General features: G+C 41.1%; 1 protein-coding gene across 1 annotated transcript in view; it reads left to right on the top strand.

The window, feature by feature from the left end:
* Positions 1–2,841: 2,841 nt before the first annotated feature.
* LGR6 (leucine rich repeat containing G protein-coupled receptor 6) overlaps positions 2,842–15,917 on the top strand; it is a gene marked incomplete at its 5' end in the record, with an annotated part of 135,945 nt that continues 122,869 nt past the window's right edge. Inside the window, one exon of the mRNA XM_081322180.1 lies at positions 2,842–3,068. Coding sequence (XP_081178306.1) covers positions 2,842–3,068 — 227 coding nt within the window. The remainder of the gene's footprint in view (positions 3,069–15,917) is intronic.

Here is a 15,917-nt window from a genome sequence, read left to right as displayed (position 1 = left end):
GAGAACTACAGGATTTGACCCTCTACAAGTAAAATAAATGAATAAATAAATCCAATGAATAAATGACACCCTAGGCTTTCTTTAGCACTAGCACCGTTTTGTCTGCTGTCACTATCTTTATGCTCATGCATGAGAATAAAACCAATTTAAGTGGGGAATCTGGTTGTCTCTAACTGATTCTATATCTCAAACTATGAGAATTCTGTCTAAATAATAGTTGGCTAAGTAAATAAGTTTGATTCTGTTGGAATCTCCTTTGGAGAATTTGTCCAAAATAAAGTTCCTTTATTTCACTTTTCCTTAATCTGACTTTTATTCTGGAGAAAACCAACCTATGTGGTTCTAATTGACTTGATGGCATAATCTTCATAATCTGCATTCTTCAGGCATCAGCCAGTAGGGGTTCATGATTGTAGATATGCAATGGATCAGGTGTTACTCATGCCCAGAATTCTGTCTTGAGTGAGAGGAATTGCAGTTTTGCGGCACAAATGCAAATGTGACAGGTACAGAAAACCACATTGCCTGCAAAAAGACAAGTGACTATAAGGACAAGGCTCTTTGATGGTCTTACTTCAGCAGACTAAAGCTGCCTGTCTGGAAAACAATAAGCAAGAACAAGAGTGAGCCACTTCTGAGTCAGTCCAGCAAATCCTTCATTCTTGCAAAATCCAGCCATTATAATAGCCCTACATAAGGCCTAGTAACTTGCACATGTGAGGGCACAAAGGCAAAACCAATTCAAACATCTCTGGGGGCCTGTATAAAGCACTGCACATTTGTGGTAGGGATAGGCACATTGGATTGAATCTGTTTACATGCTTTACTACTAGTCAGAAAGAAATAGTTAAGTTTAAGTTTATTGAATTTATATACCGCCCTTTTCCTGTAGGACTCAGGGTGGTTTACAAAGTATTTAAAAACATCAATACAATACAAGAGTTAAAAACAGTTAAAATAATTAAATTTGATCCCTGAGGGGAAAAAAATAACTCTCAGCCTAGGCTGGAAAGCTCAAAGAGCCAGGTCTTCAGGTCCCAGCAGAATGACCAAAGGTCGGGGGCAGTCCTAAGCTCCGCGGGCAGCTGGTTCCACAGGGCAGGCGCACCCACTGAGAAGGCCCCCCCCCTGGGTGTTATCCGCCGGCAGTCTTTTACAGGCGGCACCCTGAGAAGGCCCTCCAAGTGGGAGCGCACAGGACGAAGGGAACTTGATGCCGGCAGTAGGTGTTCCCTCAGATATGTGAGAACAGGCTGCACAGGTTCAAATGCTCCTTCCAGTTCAATGATTATACAGTTCTGTGATACTAAACAGGTTTAAATCTGGGTAAGCAAAGTTGCAGGTGTTTATTTCAGCAACAACTCAATATATGAAGAAAAAAGAATATATAGAATAAAAAAGTGAAGCACTGGAAGTAGCTTCTGTGAAATGCATTGAAATAAATCTCTTGGCTGGGTCCCTTTGTTACTTTGCTGACTGAACTTTTCCAGCCATTATGTGTTTGTTTTTATTTCTATTTAAAGAGGCTGCATTAATTTTTGTCATATAATCTGAATCTCTGCATAATATATCTCTTCAAGTCTCATTATGCTTTTAAATCACATTTTCCAGGCACACCTGTCACTGGATTGTCTCTTCCCTGGAGGTCTAAATTAACTGTCTAGGAATCTTTACATTAAACTGCACCAGTAAAATTAGGATTGATTCAATGGGTCAATGGAGCAATATATGGCTCATCGTAGGGGGCCTTTTGACAGTTTCCACCAAAAATCTTAATGGAAAAATTCTCTAACGGTCATGTAAGAATATAACTCACCCTTAATGGTAACAAAAACATAGTTACTGCAGAAGTCCAGGGGAAAGAGTTTTCTGGGGATTTAATGGGAGTGTAGAGAGCCAAGAAGACTGCAAACCATTGGACAGAGGATTGCACATAAAAATAGGACATTCACCCATAACCCATGGCTACCTCATTAAAGAAATGCATGAACACCCCATTTTACCCATGGAATAAGCCTGCTGTTCTCCAGAGTTTCATTTTTTTGGGAATGAGAACAGATAGGAAGAAAAAGAGTAATAAGAGAAACTCTGACCCAGCACTGTAGCAGTCTACATTTACTTGAAGTTAACAGAGAGACCTGGGTGTGCAAAGGGAAGCTCCTTCTGGAGCAGCACATGCTTTTACAAACTAGCATTCTCTCCGAGGTGACAAACACCACCTCTGTGGAGTAGTAGACAGGAGGAAAAGGGCATGGGACCAAAAATCCTTGTAACAGAATGGGCCTCTAGGACAACGCTAGACAGGGATAGGCAACTACAACTAACTCTCTTTCAGTCCCTTTTAATTGGCCGTGGTAGTTGGGGCTGGCAAGAACTGACTTCCAAAACGTCTTGAGGTGCTTAGAACAGACGCTATATACTTTCCTCAGAAAGAGTCGTTCATTCATTCAACCTCTCTCTCCCCCCCCCGCCCCCCTTATCCTTTCATTCTCTCTCTCTCTCTCTTCCCGTCTTTTCATGAGTGTGGGTGCAAATCAATTGCTGCAAATCCAGGCAGGTCTTTTCTCCGCTCTTCTCTTTGAATGAGATGCCTGCGCCAGGGGAGGCAGAGGGATCGAGGCGCCCGGTCTCTTAACTCCTCCCCGCGAGTCTTTACCTCCCAGCCCAGCCCAGCCCAGCCCGTGTGAAACCCAATAACCGCGACCATCCAGCCATGCCTCCCCTTCCCGGCGGCGCCGAGGAAGACGAGCACAGGCGCTTCGGAAGGTGCAGCCGGCCGTAGCAGCTGGAGCCTTCCTGCGCACCGCTCGGGCAGAGGGAGACGGCCCAGCGGCGCCCAGCATGCTGGCTGCGGGAGGTCAGCTCGCCGCCCGGCTGGACAGCCTCTTGCCTTGCTGGCTCGTCCTGTCGCTCTCCGGCACTCTGGCATCGGCGCAGCCTCCGGGAGTCGCGATCCTCTGCCCGCCGCTCTGCCACTGCGAGGAGGACGGCATCGCGCTCTCCGCCGACTGCTCCGAACTAGCGCTCTCCTCCGTGCCCGCCGGCCTCAGCCCCTTAACTGCCTACCTGTAAGCACCGACCTGTCAGGCGCTTTGCTTTGCTTCTCCCGGGATGGGGAGGGGGAGGCGGGTGGAGGGGCAGAGCTGCCTGCTTGCCGCGAAATCCGAGGGCGACTCTAACCGTAACCTCTGCCTGCGTGCGTGTGTGTGTCTGTGTCTGTCTCTCCTTGTGGTCCTCAGCAAAGGCTGTTTATACTGTGATGTTCTGCTTGCGTTGCTTCTTGATTGCTACGGATCAGCGGAAACAGAGCTGGTTTGCAGAGCAGATTCTGGTTGTTTAAGAGTATATTTATCTTGAGTAATTAGGGCAAACTACGACGGAGATCCCATCTCTCTTCCATAGTTCTCAAATCAAGGGACTGTGATCATTGGGGGGGGGGGGTTTGCAGACTCGGGGAGATTCAATATCCAGTTTGTCCCCCGGGGCTTGGAAACTGAAGGGGTCGTGGGTGGGGATGGGGAATGTCCGGGGTAGAGAAGAACCGTTTGATATTTCGCTTCCACACGCCCTAGCCATGTCTATTCTGTTCTTTGGAAAGTTATCGGCTCGTCTATCTGTAGCTGAACGTCTATATGTAGCAAAACTGGGCAATACTTGCTTTCCTGCAGGCTTCGTGGCTGTTTTCTCAAAGCGGCGCTTTCGCTTTGAAATCAGACAGTGACCCGCTTATGAAAGAGACTTGGCATATTTAGGCAGAGAAGGTTTAGCTAAAGTTCCCTGCACTGAAGAAAGGGATGAAAGAATTTGGCTTTGTTTTAAGAAATCATACCAAGAGACAATGCAAAAAAAAAAAAAATTGGGAAAGGCTGTCCGGAAATCTGTGGAAAAGTTTTTGTGGGATACCTGACAAAGAGAGTTCATGTCTGTTTCTTCACACTATGTCAATGTTTTTCAAATTTGGCAACTTTAAGATGTGCAGTCTTCAACTTCCCAGAATTTCCCAGTCAGCATTCTGAGAGTTGGTCCATACACCTAAACATTTGCTAAGTTTTAAAAACACAGCACTAAATAATCTGTTATTGTAAACAGCACTGCCTAAAGGTCAGGGCACAGAGTTGGTGGAACCCTTGCCTTTGGGTCTTGCTGCATTTCTGACTTTGTGGGAGAACACTCACATCTGGTGTCTCCTGCCAAGCCAGTTTTTCTCCTTTAAGAGGAGAAAACTGGATTCCAATAAAACTCAGGAGGTAATACAATTGTCTTATCTCCCAGACTTTGGCTTTCTGATTGCTATTTGAATGTGTTTCTTCTTTACACCAAGCTGGGGGAAAAACATACTTAAGAGGGAAAGATTTCTCGATAATTGAGGATTTGACCTACAGTACAAGATATCTAATGTGGTAAGCTACACATAGCCAAAACATTGGCTCCAGTGCCCAAAGTTCTATATACAGAGTCCTTCTGCAAAAAACTGAATTAGTGAAAATCTTTGGCTCCAGCCATGAAGCCTTGTGGGAGACTGAAAGAATAGAATTGATAAAGTCAAAGTAAGTTCTTATACTAGTCAACCTAGTGGCTCCATACGCAATCTTGTTAAATAACTGAGGTCAGCCCTGTGCTCCAAAATATTCTTTCCTATATATAATACCTTCCGTGGCTGGGAGACTTTTCCCTTTAAAGTGCATCTTTTCTAGTCCATGACATTATATTTGCACAGTACATGCGAACAACTGATTTCTACAGAACACACTTTGGAATCCAACAAAGTGATATAAGGGTGGTCTAATTTGGATCTCGTCACAGCAGCATTACATGGTACTACTGTTAAAAATGCTCTTAAGGGATCCAGTCCACACCATAACTCATCCAAATCTCCTTTGTCTTCAAGGCCTTGCAGAAAATGTTTTCCTTCAGTTTGCCCAAGATCAGCCCTAGAGACAGAGGTTTCCTGAGCAGGCTCCTGATTACTTACAGAAGTAATTTACTTACATAAAACTTTGCTTACACCTTTGTGTAATTACTTTACAAATCTTTGAGCTACAGCAGCAGTAGCAGCAACTGTTGATGGTGCTTCCCCTTTTTCCCAGTACAGCCTACTTTGACTTTGTATGACTGAAAGCTATGCTGCAAATCAGCACCCCTTTTAAGGCCAGCGACAAAATGCTCTATTTGTCTGGTGCTGAACTAGCCCTGGGTTTGACACAGCAATCTTAGCCACAAGGTCAACACAGCCAGTCTCTCATCTCAAAGCTGGAATGCATACTGTACATATGAACTCTGTGAGGAAGGCTCCATCTTTCAGGCATGAGGACAAGAATATAAACGGAGCACCAAAGGTCCTTTTCAATTGTAGAATTATGAATTTAGAATTATGCTATGTTAGGAAGAAAGGTGAACGTGTATTTAATACCTTGTGAGGCAAAAGGCTTTGAGAAACTTTGGAGTAGAGAAATAGTGAAGAAAAAGCTTAAGTACCTCCCTCTCTTTGAAATTCTGTCTTGACACATCTTTGCTTTTGTGGTTTGTTAACATGTGCATTCTTGCACTTATTAATATATCCTGGAAAATTTGATCCTTACTAGTCATAGTTCTATTGAGATTGCCAGATCACATATGATAAACTTCTACATTCAGGAGCTTTTCAGGGATTTTTGACTACAACTCCCATCTTTGGCATACTGACTGAAAATCAAGCCCTACTCCAAAAAAGCAGCAGATTCAAAGAATCTACTGAAAAGCTTATTCTGGTTATGGAAGCTCAAAGATCATGTGTGGGTGTTAAAAGTACAATGTCTTGGGCAGGACATTTTTTTTCCAACTGGAAAGCTCTGCAAATTTTAATTGATTTCATTTGATCTATCACTTTTCATGAGCAAGCTTAGTGTAAATCTAAAAGTCTGCTAAAAATGCATACAAGAATTGTAGCCTAGATCTGGGAGTTAAAAAAAATCTGGACAAACCACTTCTAAATGTTTGCCAAGAAAATGACATTGACTTCTCTATGTAGTTACTTAGAACTCTAGCTAAACTCAAAAGAGTGTTTAATCACATTGTAACTCTTCTAAGAACATCCCTCTAGGAGACAATAATTCAGTTTCAGCATGTGGTGGCGCCATTGGCAGTTCTTTATGGGAATCAACCTTATACTGTAAAATAGTCTCCAAAATGCATCCATAAATAAAGAGTTGCTCCAACTTTTTAATTTCTGAATAACAATTCCTTTAAAACTTTTCCTTTGCTCTTTACAGAAGCATCAGGCCTCCTGCAAATTCTCTAAAAGGCAAATGGACTATCCTGCAAATGAATTGTACTCAGAAGATATTTAATATAGAATAGTAAAAATAACTAGATCTCCCACATCAGTGCTTAGAAATATTTTGATCATGGTTGCATTTGCACTCATATTTAACTTAACCAGAGTTTATTCAGATTGATTTTCTGACTTGCAAAACACATTAAACCATGCATTAGCAATATAAATTGGATTCACACAACACACTAGGCAAAATCTGGTTTTGCAAACTACCCCTGCAAATATTTTTGTGCAAAGTAGATAGGGTATTTCTATCTAAAAGTAAATTAAGTGAGTTTAGTTACACTAGTTTTATGGCCAGGATTAAAACTCTTCCAATGTGGATATAATAAAGCAATATCTCTATTATCTATTGGAACTGTAGCTTAAGAGAAGAGGAATCCTTTAGAAATTGATAAATAGTTACTTTTTAAATAGATTTATGTACAGTCACTGAGTATTTTATTCTGCTACGGCTGATTTTAGCCCAGTCGAGCTACCCACCCACTTTAGATTATAATTCTTTTTCAATAGTCACATGGCCATGAGACAAAGTTGGCAATATAAAAGTAAATCAACATATTCATCTAAGGACAGGTTCATAGCATCATTCATGCCTTCATCTTACTTTTTGTATAGTATTAGCAATAACAATAGCACCTAGACTTATATACCACTTCATAGTGCTTTACTGCCCTCTCTAAGCGGTTTACAGAGTCAGCATATTGCCCCCAACAATCTGAATCCTCATTTTACCAACCTCGGAAGGATGGAAGGCTGTGTCAACCTTGAACTGGTGAGAATCAAAGTGCTGAACTGCTGGCAGCCAGCAGTCAGCAGAAGTAGCCTGCAGTACTGCATTCTAACAACTGCACCACCATGGCTCTTTTAATTTACCAAAATTAATTAAATCAAGATTAATTAATCTTTAACCCAGGTTTGATTGCTTGAATAAAAGGCTATTAAATTTAGGATATCTTAGGAATGTACCTATGACTTGGGAAGTGAAAAAACCATATCCTTAGGAAGAAGTAGCAAACTACTCCTGAAGAGCAAGCTCGTCTTAGTGACCCTATAATGCTCTTTTTCCTTCCTAGTTCAGCTATTTTATGTGTTATGTTGTAATATTAATTGAAGCAATAAATAGCCATCACTCTAGTTATCTCAGCTTTGTTCTTTACTCTCTGCTGCTGAACTTGTGCAAGCAGAAATTCAAGTCAGTAGATGTTCAGTGAGATGTAGATGTTCACTGAGTTTCCCATTCTCTTCAACATTCCATCTTTGGAATTTCACACCCTGTGTATGAATTTGAAATTCAAGTGCCATCTTTCTCCTCTCTTTTCTAAATTTCTTGTTGAATGCAAACAGGATAGCCAGTGAAAAGTTGCACAATCTGGACCTTATCCCAGGCAAAAAGTTGTTCCCGGTCAACTTGAGCTTAGTCTATCTTTTCATCAAATCTCTCTTTCTGGGTACTGAGGAAAATGTGTTGGAATTTAGTACTTGAAATTACCAAAAAGCTACTGTCTCCATTAGAATGTGGGCAAGCACTGGATAATAACTGCATTCAAAAGAAGTTGTAGAAATGTCATTGCTACATTTGAACAATTGCTTACTAATTGGATTGAGTCAGAAGTGGAAAATCTATGATATTGTAGATATTTGTTGAACTACAACTCCCAGCAGGCATGGCCAATGATTAGAGTTCCTCACTTTAAATAGGGTCCAAATGATATTAGGGTTTAGGATAGCTACATCTGTTATGAAATTTCCTCCGAATTTCAACTGTTCTGTTTAATTCGGTCCATTCACAGATTTTTCTTGCAACATGATTCTGAATATCACTTTAATAAAATGCTTCTTTCTACCACAACTTGAAGTTTCTGGGTATACTTAAGAAGGAGCCAACTCTGTATGTCATGGAAAACACTGAGTGTATAATATTGAGATACAATCTTGAGTACTTTCATAGGAAGAATTTGGTGTCATTCCCACATAGAGAAACTTGTTTCTAAATAAAGCATCAAACTGGGCATTTAGGTTACTAATAATGTTGGTGGCAAAATACACTGCGCTAAGGAGTACACTAAGGAATACACTAAAATACACAAAGCCCTAAGGAACTTCAATGTTGTGATTTTTTTCTGTTCATCTTCATCTTCCAAAGATCTTGTGTCTTTATTTTGCAGCATAGCAGTCCATGAACCTGCTTTCCAAATGCTGCGAAAGAGAATAATATTTGTAAAGAGAACAAGTATTACCTATATTAGTTATGTACTAATGCTGATGGATTTTACAGTCTGAAATCCAAATTAATCATTCTTGTTCATCTTACATTCAAATTTAGAACAGAGAGATTACGAAAAGATTCTCCAGCAAGGGAGATTCTAATTCCCAATTCAAAAATGTCAAAGTAACGAAGGCTCTATTCTCAGTCACATTCTGCTTCGAACCAGATAGCAGAATATATAAACCAAGGATGTACTTGTGACATTTGGTCCTAAACCAGTTATTAAAACCAGCACCACAAATACACAAATGGATCAGAACTAGTGAAGGTGCTATAAAGCTACTAATATATGTGCTACTAATATGTTGTTGTTGTTAGCTGCGAAGTCGTGTCCGACCCATCGCGACCCTATGGACAACGTTCCTCCAGGCCTTCCTGTCTTCTACCATCTTCTGGAGTCCATTTAAGCTCACGCCTACTGCTTCAGTGACTCCATCCAGCCACCTCATTCTCTGTCGTCCCATTCTTCTATTGCCCTCAATCTTTCCCAGCATTAGGCTCTTCTCCAGTGAGTCCTTCCTTCTCATTAGGTGGCCAAAGTATTTGAGTTTTAGCTTCAGGATCTGGCCTTCTAAAGAGCAGTCAGGATTGATCTCCTCTAGGACTGACCGGTTTGATCGCCTTGCAGTCCAAGGGACTCGCAGGAGTCTTCTCCAGCACCATAGTTCAAAGGCCTCAATTCTTTGGCGCTCAGCCTTTCTTATGGTCCAACTTTCACTGCCATACATTGCAACTGGGAAGACCATAGCCTTGACTATACGCACTTTTGTTGACAGGGTGATGTCTCTGCTTTTTAGTGTGCTATCTAGATTTGCCATGGCTTTCCTCCCCAGGAGCAAGCGTCTTTTAATTTCTTGGCTACAGTCCCCATCTGCAGTGATCTTGGAGCCCAGGAAAACAAAATCTGTCACTACCTCCATTTCTTCCCCATCTATTTGCCAGGAATTGAGAGGGCCAGATGCCATGATCTTGGTTTTCTTAATGTTAAGTTTCAACCCAAGTTTTGCACTCTCCTTCTTCACCCGCAACAAGAGGCTCTTTAGTTCTTCTTCACTTTCTGCCATTAGAGTGGTATCATCTGCGTATCTTAGGTTGTTGATATTTCTTCCGGCAATCTTAATTCCAACTTTTGATTCATCTAGCCCTGCCTTTCTCATGATGTGCTCTGCATATAAGTTAAATAGGCAGGGTGACAGTATACAGCCTTGCCGGACTCCTTTCCCAATTTTGAACCAATCAGTGGTTCCGTGTCCAGTTCTCACTGTTGCTTCTTGACCCGCATATAGGTTTCTCAAGAGACAAATAAGATGGTCTGGTACTCCCATCTCTTTAAGAACTTGCCACAGTTTGTTATGATCCACACAATCAAAGGCTTTAGCATAGTCAATGAAGCAGAAGTAGATGTTTTTCTGGAACTCCCTAGCTTTCTCCATGATCCAGCGTATGTTGGCTATTTGATCTCTAGTTCCTCTGCCTCTTCGAAATCCTGCCTGTACTTCTGGTAGTTCTCGATCCACATACTGCTGAAGTCTAGCTTGTAGGATTTTAAGCATGACTTTACTAGCAGCTACTAATATACCAGTTACCATAGATACACAATCTCTATATTGTCTATGGCCTTTGGAGTCTCTTCAAACAACCCCTTGGACTGTATCATGCAGGAATCTTATATTGGAAGAAGAAGTAAGATATAAATCTTTGCTTTATTTTTGTTTGTTGGTGTTTATCAAATTTATATGGCTGCCTATCTCACAAAAAAGCAATTCTGAGTGACACACTATAATAAGTTGTCAATATATAAGGACAATCATTCTTAAAAATATAAAACAGTCACAGAGGGATTCTGGACAGCGTACAATTAAATACCAACAAACACAATAATTAACCACAGTCATAGACCCATCTTAGAATTTCACCAGTCCCTTGAGATCCCTGGATTTGGTGGCATAGTCTTGAGGACTTCATGAATACTAACAAGGGTGGAACTAACCTCATTTCAGGAGGCAGGGTGAGAAGAACATTTCATAAGGCAGGCACCATAGTACAGAAGACCCATCTCCTGGGACCCCCCATTTGGGACTCTGCAGTGTGCCTTCTCTATCATACCTTATGGGAGAGGCAGCTATATCTGGGGAGAGGCAGTCTCTCAGATAACCCAATTCCATGCCATGAGGGGGTTTAAAGCACCTTGAATTGAACCTGGAAGCAAAATGGCAGCCAATGCAGCTTTTGGAGCAGCAATATAATCTATGCCACTTTATAACTAGCTGCCTGATTGCTGTATCCTGCACCAGTTGAAGCTTTCAGGTACCCTTCAAGGGCAGCCTAGGACCCCTGATGAAAAAATGAAGAAATTCCTTTCTATATTCACGTCTTGAAGAATGAAGATCAAGTAGGATTGCTAAAATTATTGGATTGTTAAGTGTAATACTTGTATAGGCAGGAGTATATGAATGAAGTAACCTGGCTCTACAACACCATGATTAATATTTAGAAAGATTTAAGACAACAATAGACTTCCAAGCCATCATATGAAGGAAAACCACATGCACCATGATGATACAATGGAACTAAACCTAATAATGTTAAAGCTGGCAATTAAATGTCTTATGGAAATATGGAAAAAGTAAAACATGAGATAAGTCATTCCAGATGCCATATATTCCATTTTGTCTCTGGCAGCTGAGGAAGTTGAAAAGCCAATTGATCGGTTTGTTTATAGCAAAATATTGTCGTAATAACACAGCAGTGTAAAGTTACATGCACATGTTTGTAAGGACATGGGAATGTCATTTTGGTTGTGTGTGTACATTCATGTACTCAGTCTTTTTCAACCTCGGTGCCCTCCAAGTGCATGGATTTCAGTTTCCACAATTGTTAGCCCTGGCCATGCTGACCAGAGGGGTCTGAGAATTGGCACGTCTGTATTAGAGAAGAGTGTTGTATATTCTAATCCTACACCCATAAGCTTTAAATGCCAGGGAGCCATGAAGATCTATAATTTCTCTAGTAGCTACAGTGGTGGGATTCAGCCAGTTCGCACTACTTCATCAGAACTGGTAGCTAATTTTTTGTTGCCCAGGCCCAGAATAGACTTCCGGAAGCAGCATCCATACAGAGAATTGGTTGTTCACATATTTGAATCCCACCACTGAGTAGCTATGCTTTGACATTAAAATGAGCAAGCCTTGAAACACAATAAACAAGTAAGGTACCAATAAAGGAGAATATTTATAGCCCAGGGTTGAAATGAGGGGTCCTCGGTGCTCTCTGAGCTTGGTTGTTTTCTTGCAGATGTTTCATTACCCAAACTAGGTAACATCTTCAGTCCTAGTCAGTCAGTAGCATTGATGATGTTACTTAGTTTGGGTAATGAAACATCTGCAAGAAAACAACCAAGCTCAGAGAGCACCGAGGACCCCTCACAATAAACTTGAGATGCCTTCCCCATCCTAATAGGCTCAAATTATGTTGGCTCTTCAGTGTTTGGAAGGGTGTTGGAGAAATCTGGTAGTTTTATTCTCAACTCATCTGGAGAACCCGTTTGGAGGGAAAACTGAATGTCTGTCAAGAGGGAATGAACTGCATATAATCAGAAGCAGCAGAATCTAATAATGAGCACAAGATCATGTTGTTTGAATGCACTTTTATTTTGGCATTCTTTTCTATTTCTATAGCATAGGCTTACAGCCGGATTCACACATCATTCTAAACCATAAAGAGGATGGCTTGTTACGGATTAGTATGTGCTATGAATACTGTCAACTATCCAGCCAAATTGTTTAGTCAACAAATTATAATTAGGTCCATGAGCAGAGCACCATTTCTGCATAAAAAGTCACTGCTAGTCACTTTTCCTCCTCAAAACACTTATCCCATTTTCACTCATACTCAGTTTTCAACTATGCTTTCCCACCTCTTCTTAACTGTCAGCTCTATTGTATAATCAGATCTCTGATTATACAATAACTACTATCCGCATTTTTGGAGTTGTCACCATAAAAAGAGCCTTGGTGGAGCAGTGGGCTAATGCCTCCTTAAGTAACACCAGCTGCCTGCAATTAGTGCAGGTTCGCATCCCACCAGGCTCAAGGTTGACTCAGCCTTCCATCCTTCCGAGGTAGGTAAAATGAGGACCCAGATTGTTGGGGGCAATTAAGCTGACTTTGTAATAATGCCACTTGGGGGGTGTATGAAAGCCCTAATAAGCAGGCATATACATACTGTAGAATGAAGGCTACTGCTAAGCTTGTAAGCCGCCCTGAGTCTTCGGAGAAGGGTGGGATATAAATGGAATTAAAAAATAAAAATAAAAATAAAGATTACTGCACTCCTGCAAACTTCAGTTATCTCTCAGCCTCCTACTTTGGATGGTTGATGCCATCTGAACTATATAAAGACTGCCCCTCCTGCCTAAATATCAAAAAGTAGAAATAATAATATACTATTATTAATTATATGCCATAATTCTGGTATAATTCTGGTATAATAAGATGATTAGGGGACTGGAGACTAAAACATATAAGGAACGGCTGCTGGAATTGGGTATGTCTAGTTGAATGAAGAGAAGGATGAGGGCGGATATGACAGCAGTGTTCCAATATCTCAGGGGCTGCCACAAAGAAGAAGGAGTCAAGCTATTCTCCAAAGCACCTGAAGGCAGGACAAGAAGCAATGGATGGAAACTAGTCAAGGAGAGAAGCAACCTAGAACTAAGGAGAAACTTCCTGACAGTTAGAACAATTAACCAGTGGAACAACCTGCCTCCAGAAGTGGTGAATGCTCCAACACTGGAAGTTTTTAAGAAGAGACTGGACAGCCATTTGTCCGAAATGGTATAGGGTTTCCTGCCTGAGCAGGGGGTTGGACTAGATGACCTCTAAGGTCCCTTCCAACTTTATTATTATTATTATTATTATTATTATTATTATTATTATTATTATTATTATTATTATTATTATTGTTGTTATTGTTATTGTTATTGTTATTGTTATTATATAATTGATACTTAATTATATTCCAACAGAATCATTGTAGGGATTATAACAAGATAAGTAAAGAAATTTAAGCATTCAGAATTGCTCTTGAAGAGCCAACTAAAATTATAAATCAAAATTAATTAAGCAGCTAAATTGAAGAGATTAACCCTGACTGCTCTTTAGAAGGCCAGATTCTGAACTTGAAACTCAAATACTTTGGCTACCTAATGAGAAGGAAGGACTCACTGGAGAAGAGCCTAATGCTGGGAAAGATTGAGGGCAATAAAAGAAGGGGACGACAGAGAATGAGGTGGCTGGATGGAGTCACTGAAGCAGTAGGCATGAGCTTAAATGGATTCCAGAAGATGGTAGAGGACAGGAAGGCCTGGAGGAACATTGTCCATGGGGTTGCGAAGGGTCGGACACGACTTTGCAACTAACAACAACAACAAACCACTTATGATGCTATTGATAAAAGCCACAATGTTAGCAAGATGAACAGTTTTTAATTTTTCTCAGCAGGAAGTTTCCAATTTAGGGAAATTCATCTGATCCTTGCAAATGAAGCACTGGACCAGGGGTCTTCAAACTTGGCCCTTTTATGACTTGTGGACTTCAACTCCCAGAATTCCTCAGCCAGTGTGCCTAACTGAGGAATTCTGGGAGTTGAAATCCACAGGTCATAAAAGGGCCAGGTTTGAAGACCCCTGCCCTGGACTATCCCTTCTGATACAAAGATGAGGAAACTGTATATCTCCAGCTGTCACTAAATATCAATTCCAGCTGTCCTTGTTAGCATAATCAATAATGGGGAATTCTGGGAGCTGTAGCTTCTGAGATATGTCTACAAGATCAGCACATTATAATGGTGTTGATGAAGAACACAAAGATGGATAAGTTTACCCAAACCTTGAGCAACACAAAAAGACTCTCTTTGGGAGCTCATGGCCGGTTGACATTGCACCAAAGTAATATTTCCAGGGAATTCAAAGAAAGAATGATGGAATAGCAAAAAAAGAAATAAGCCATGCCTCCCTGACTCCCTCCTGTCTCATCCCTCCTCTTCTTGGAGAAGCAATTTATAAATCTGCCAGGGCAGTGCAAGAATTGAGCTCGTACCTTTAAATCTATATGTTAGGAGATCTAACTAGTGATTACGGTAATTTAGGACTTGCTTTGAACAGCCTTCTTTTTAAAAAAAAAAATCTGGCAGGGCTGGGATTGCCAAAGGGTGAATGAGGACAGTGTAAGGCAGCCATGTCATATGCTTCAATTTCTTTTTTGCTGCACCTGCTGAGGTTCAGGAAGCAAGCAAAGAGGATGGTGAGAGCTTCATATTTCCAAACAAGTTTAAGAAATGGTTTTTGTAGCTTCTCTTTTGGTTCATTTTATTCTTTTTCAGATGATTGGCAACCAATAATGAACACTGAAAGAAAAATAAATTTTATTTTATTAAAGGTGGACAGTAATTTGAAAGCAGATATCTAGTATCAGACAAGGACAGTACTGAGCAGCTTCCTCCATCAATTTGGCAATGTGCTTTGAGGATATTTTCTCTTCTTCAAACTGTGTTGGGTAACCATTTCCAATGTCTCCAAACAGTATGATCCATACTGGCTAGGAACTGCAAAGGATTGCAATTCAACCCTCTAGTCCACATTTTAGAAACGGTGTTATCTTAGGGTGGCTAAGTGGGTTAGGACATGGTGGCTCAGTGGGTTAGGACGCTGAGCTTGTCGATCAGAAGGTCGTCAGTTTGGCGGGTCGAATCCCAAGTGCCGCGTAACAGAGTGAGCGCCTGTTACTCGTCCCAGCTTCTGCCAACCTAGCAGTTCGAAAGCACATAAAAATGCAAGTAGAAAAATAGGGACCACTACGGTGGGAAGGTAACAGCGTTCCGTGTGCCTTTGGCGTCTAGTCATGCCGGCCACATGACCACAGAGACGTCCTTGGACAAGTGCTGGCTCTTTGGCTTTGAAACGGAGATGAGCACCAGCCCCTAGAATCGGAAACGACTAGCACACATGTGTGGGGGAACCTTTACCTTTTACCTTTATCTTAGGGAAAGATGCAAGTGGTAGGAACCAGTGAATAAATACGATCTACAAGTTGTAGTCAAGAGTAAAAATGTAGATATGATGGCAGCATGATCCATGTAGAACACAGATGGTGCTGAACAAAAGGAAGGGACAAAGGAACAACAGAGAAACAATGGGTGAGACGGGAGTGTCAAATTCTTCTTTGCCTTTAGTTTCCCTCCTGAAATGCCTCTTCATATTTGTTTTTCTTCTATATGATTTACTTCCAGTCTTGGAGTCTGGCCAAGGATTGGGTGGTACATACTAAAATAGTCTCA

Source organism: Vipera berus, assembly GCF_964194415.1.
Source record: "Vipera berus genome assembly, chromosome: 3".
NCBI classification, from domain to species: Eukaryota; Metazoa; Chordata; class Lepidosauria; order Squamata; family Viperidae; genus Vipera; species Vipera berus.
The sequence above is the reverse complement of the archived record's forward strand: the minus strand, read 5'-3'. Positions and strand labels throughout refer to the sequence as shown.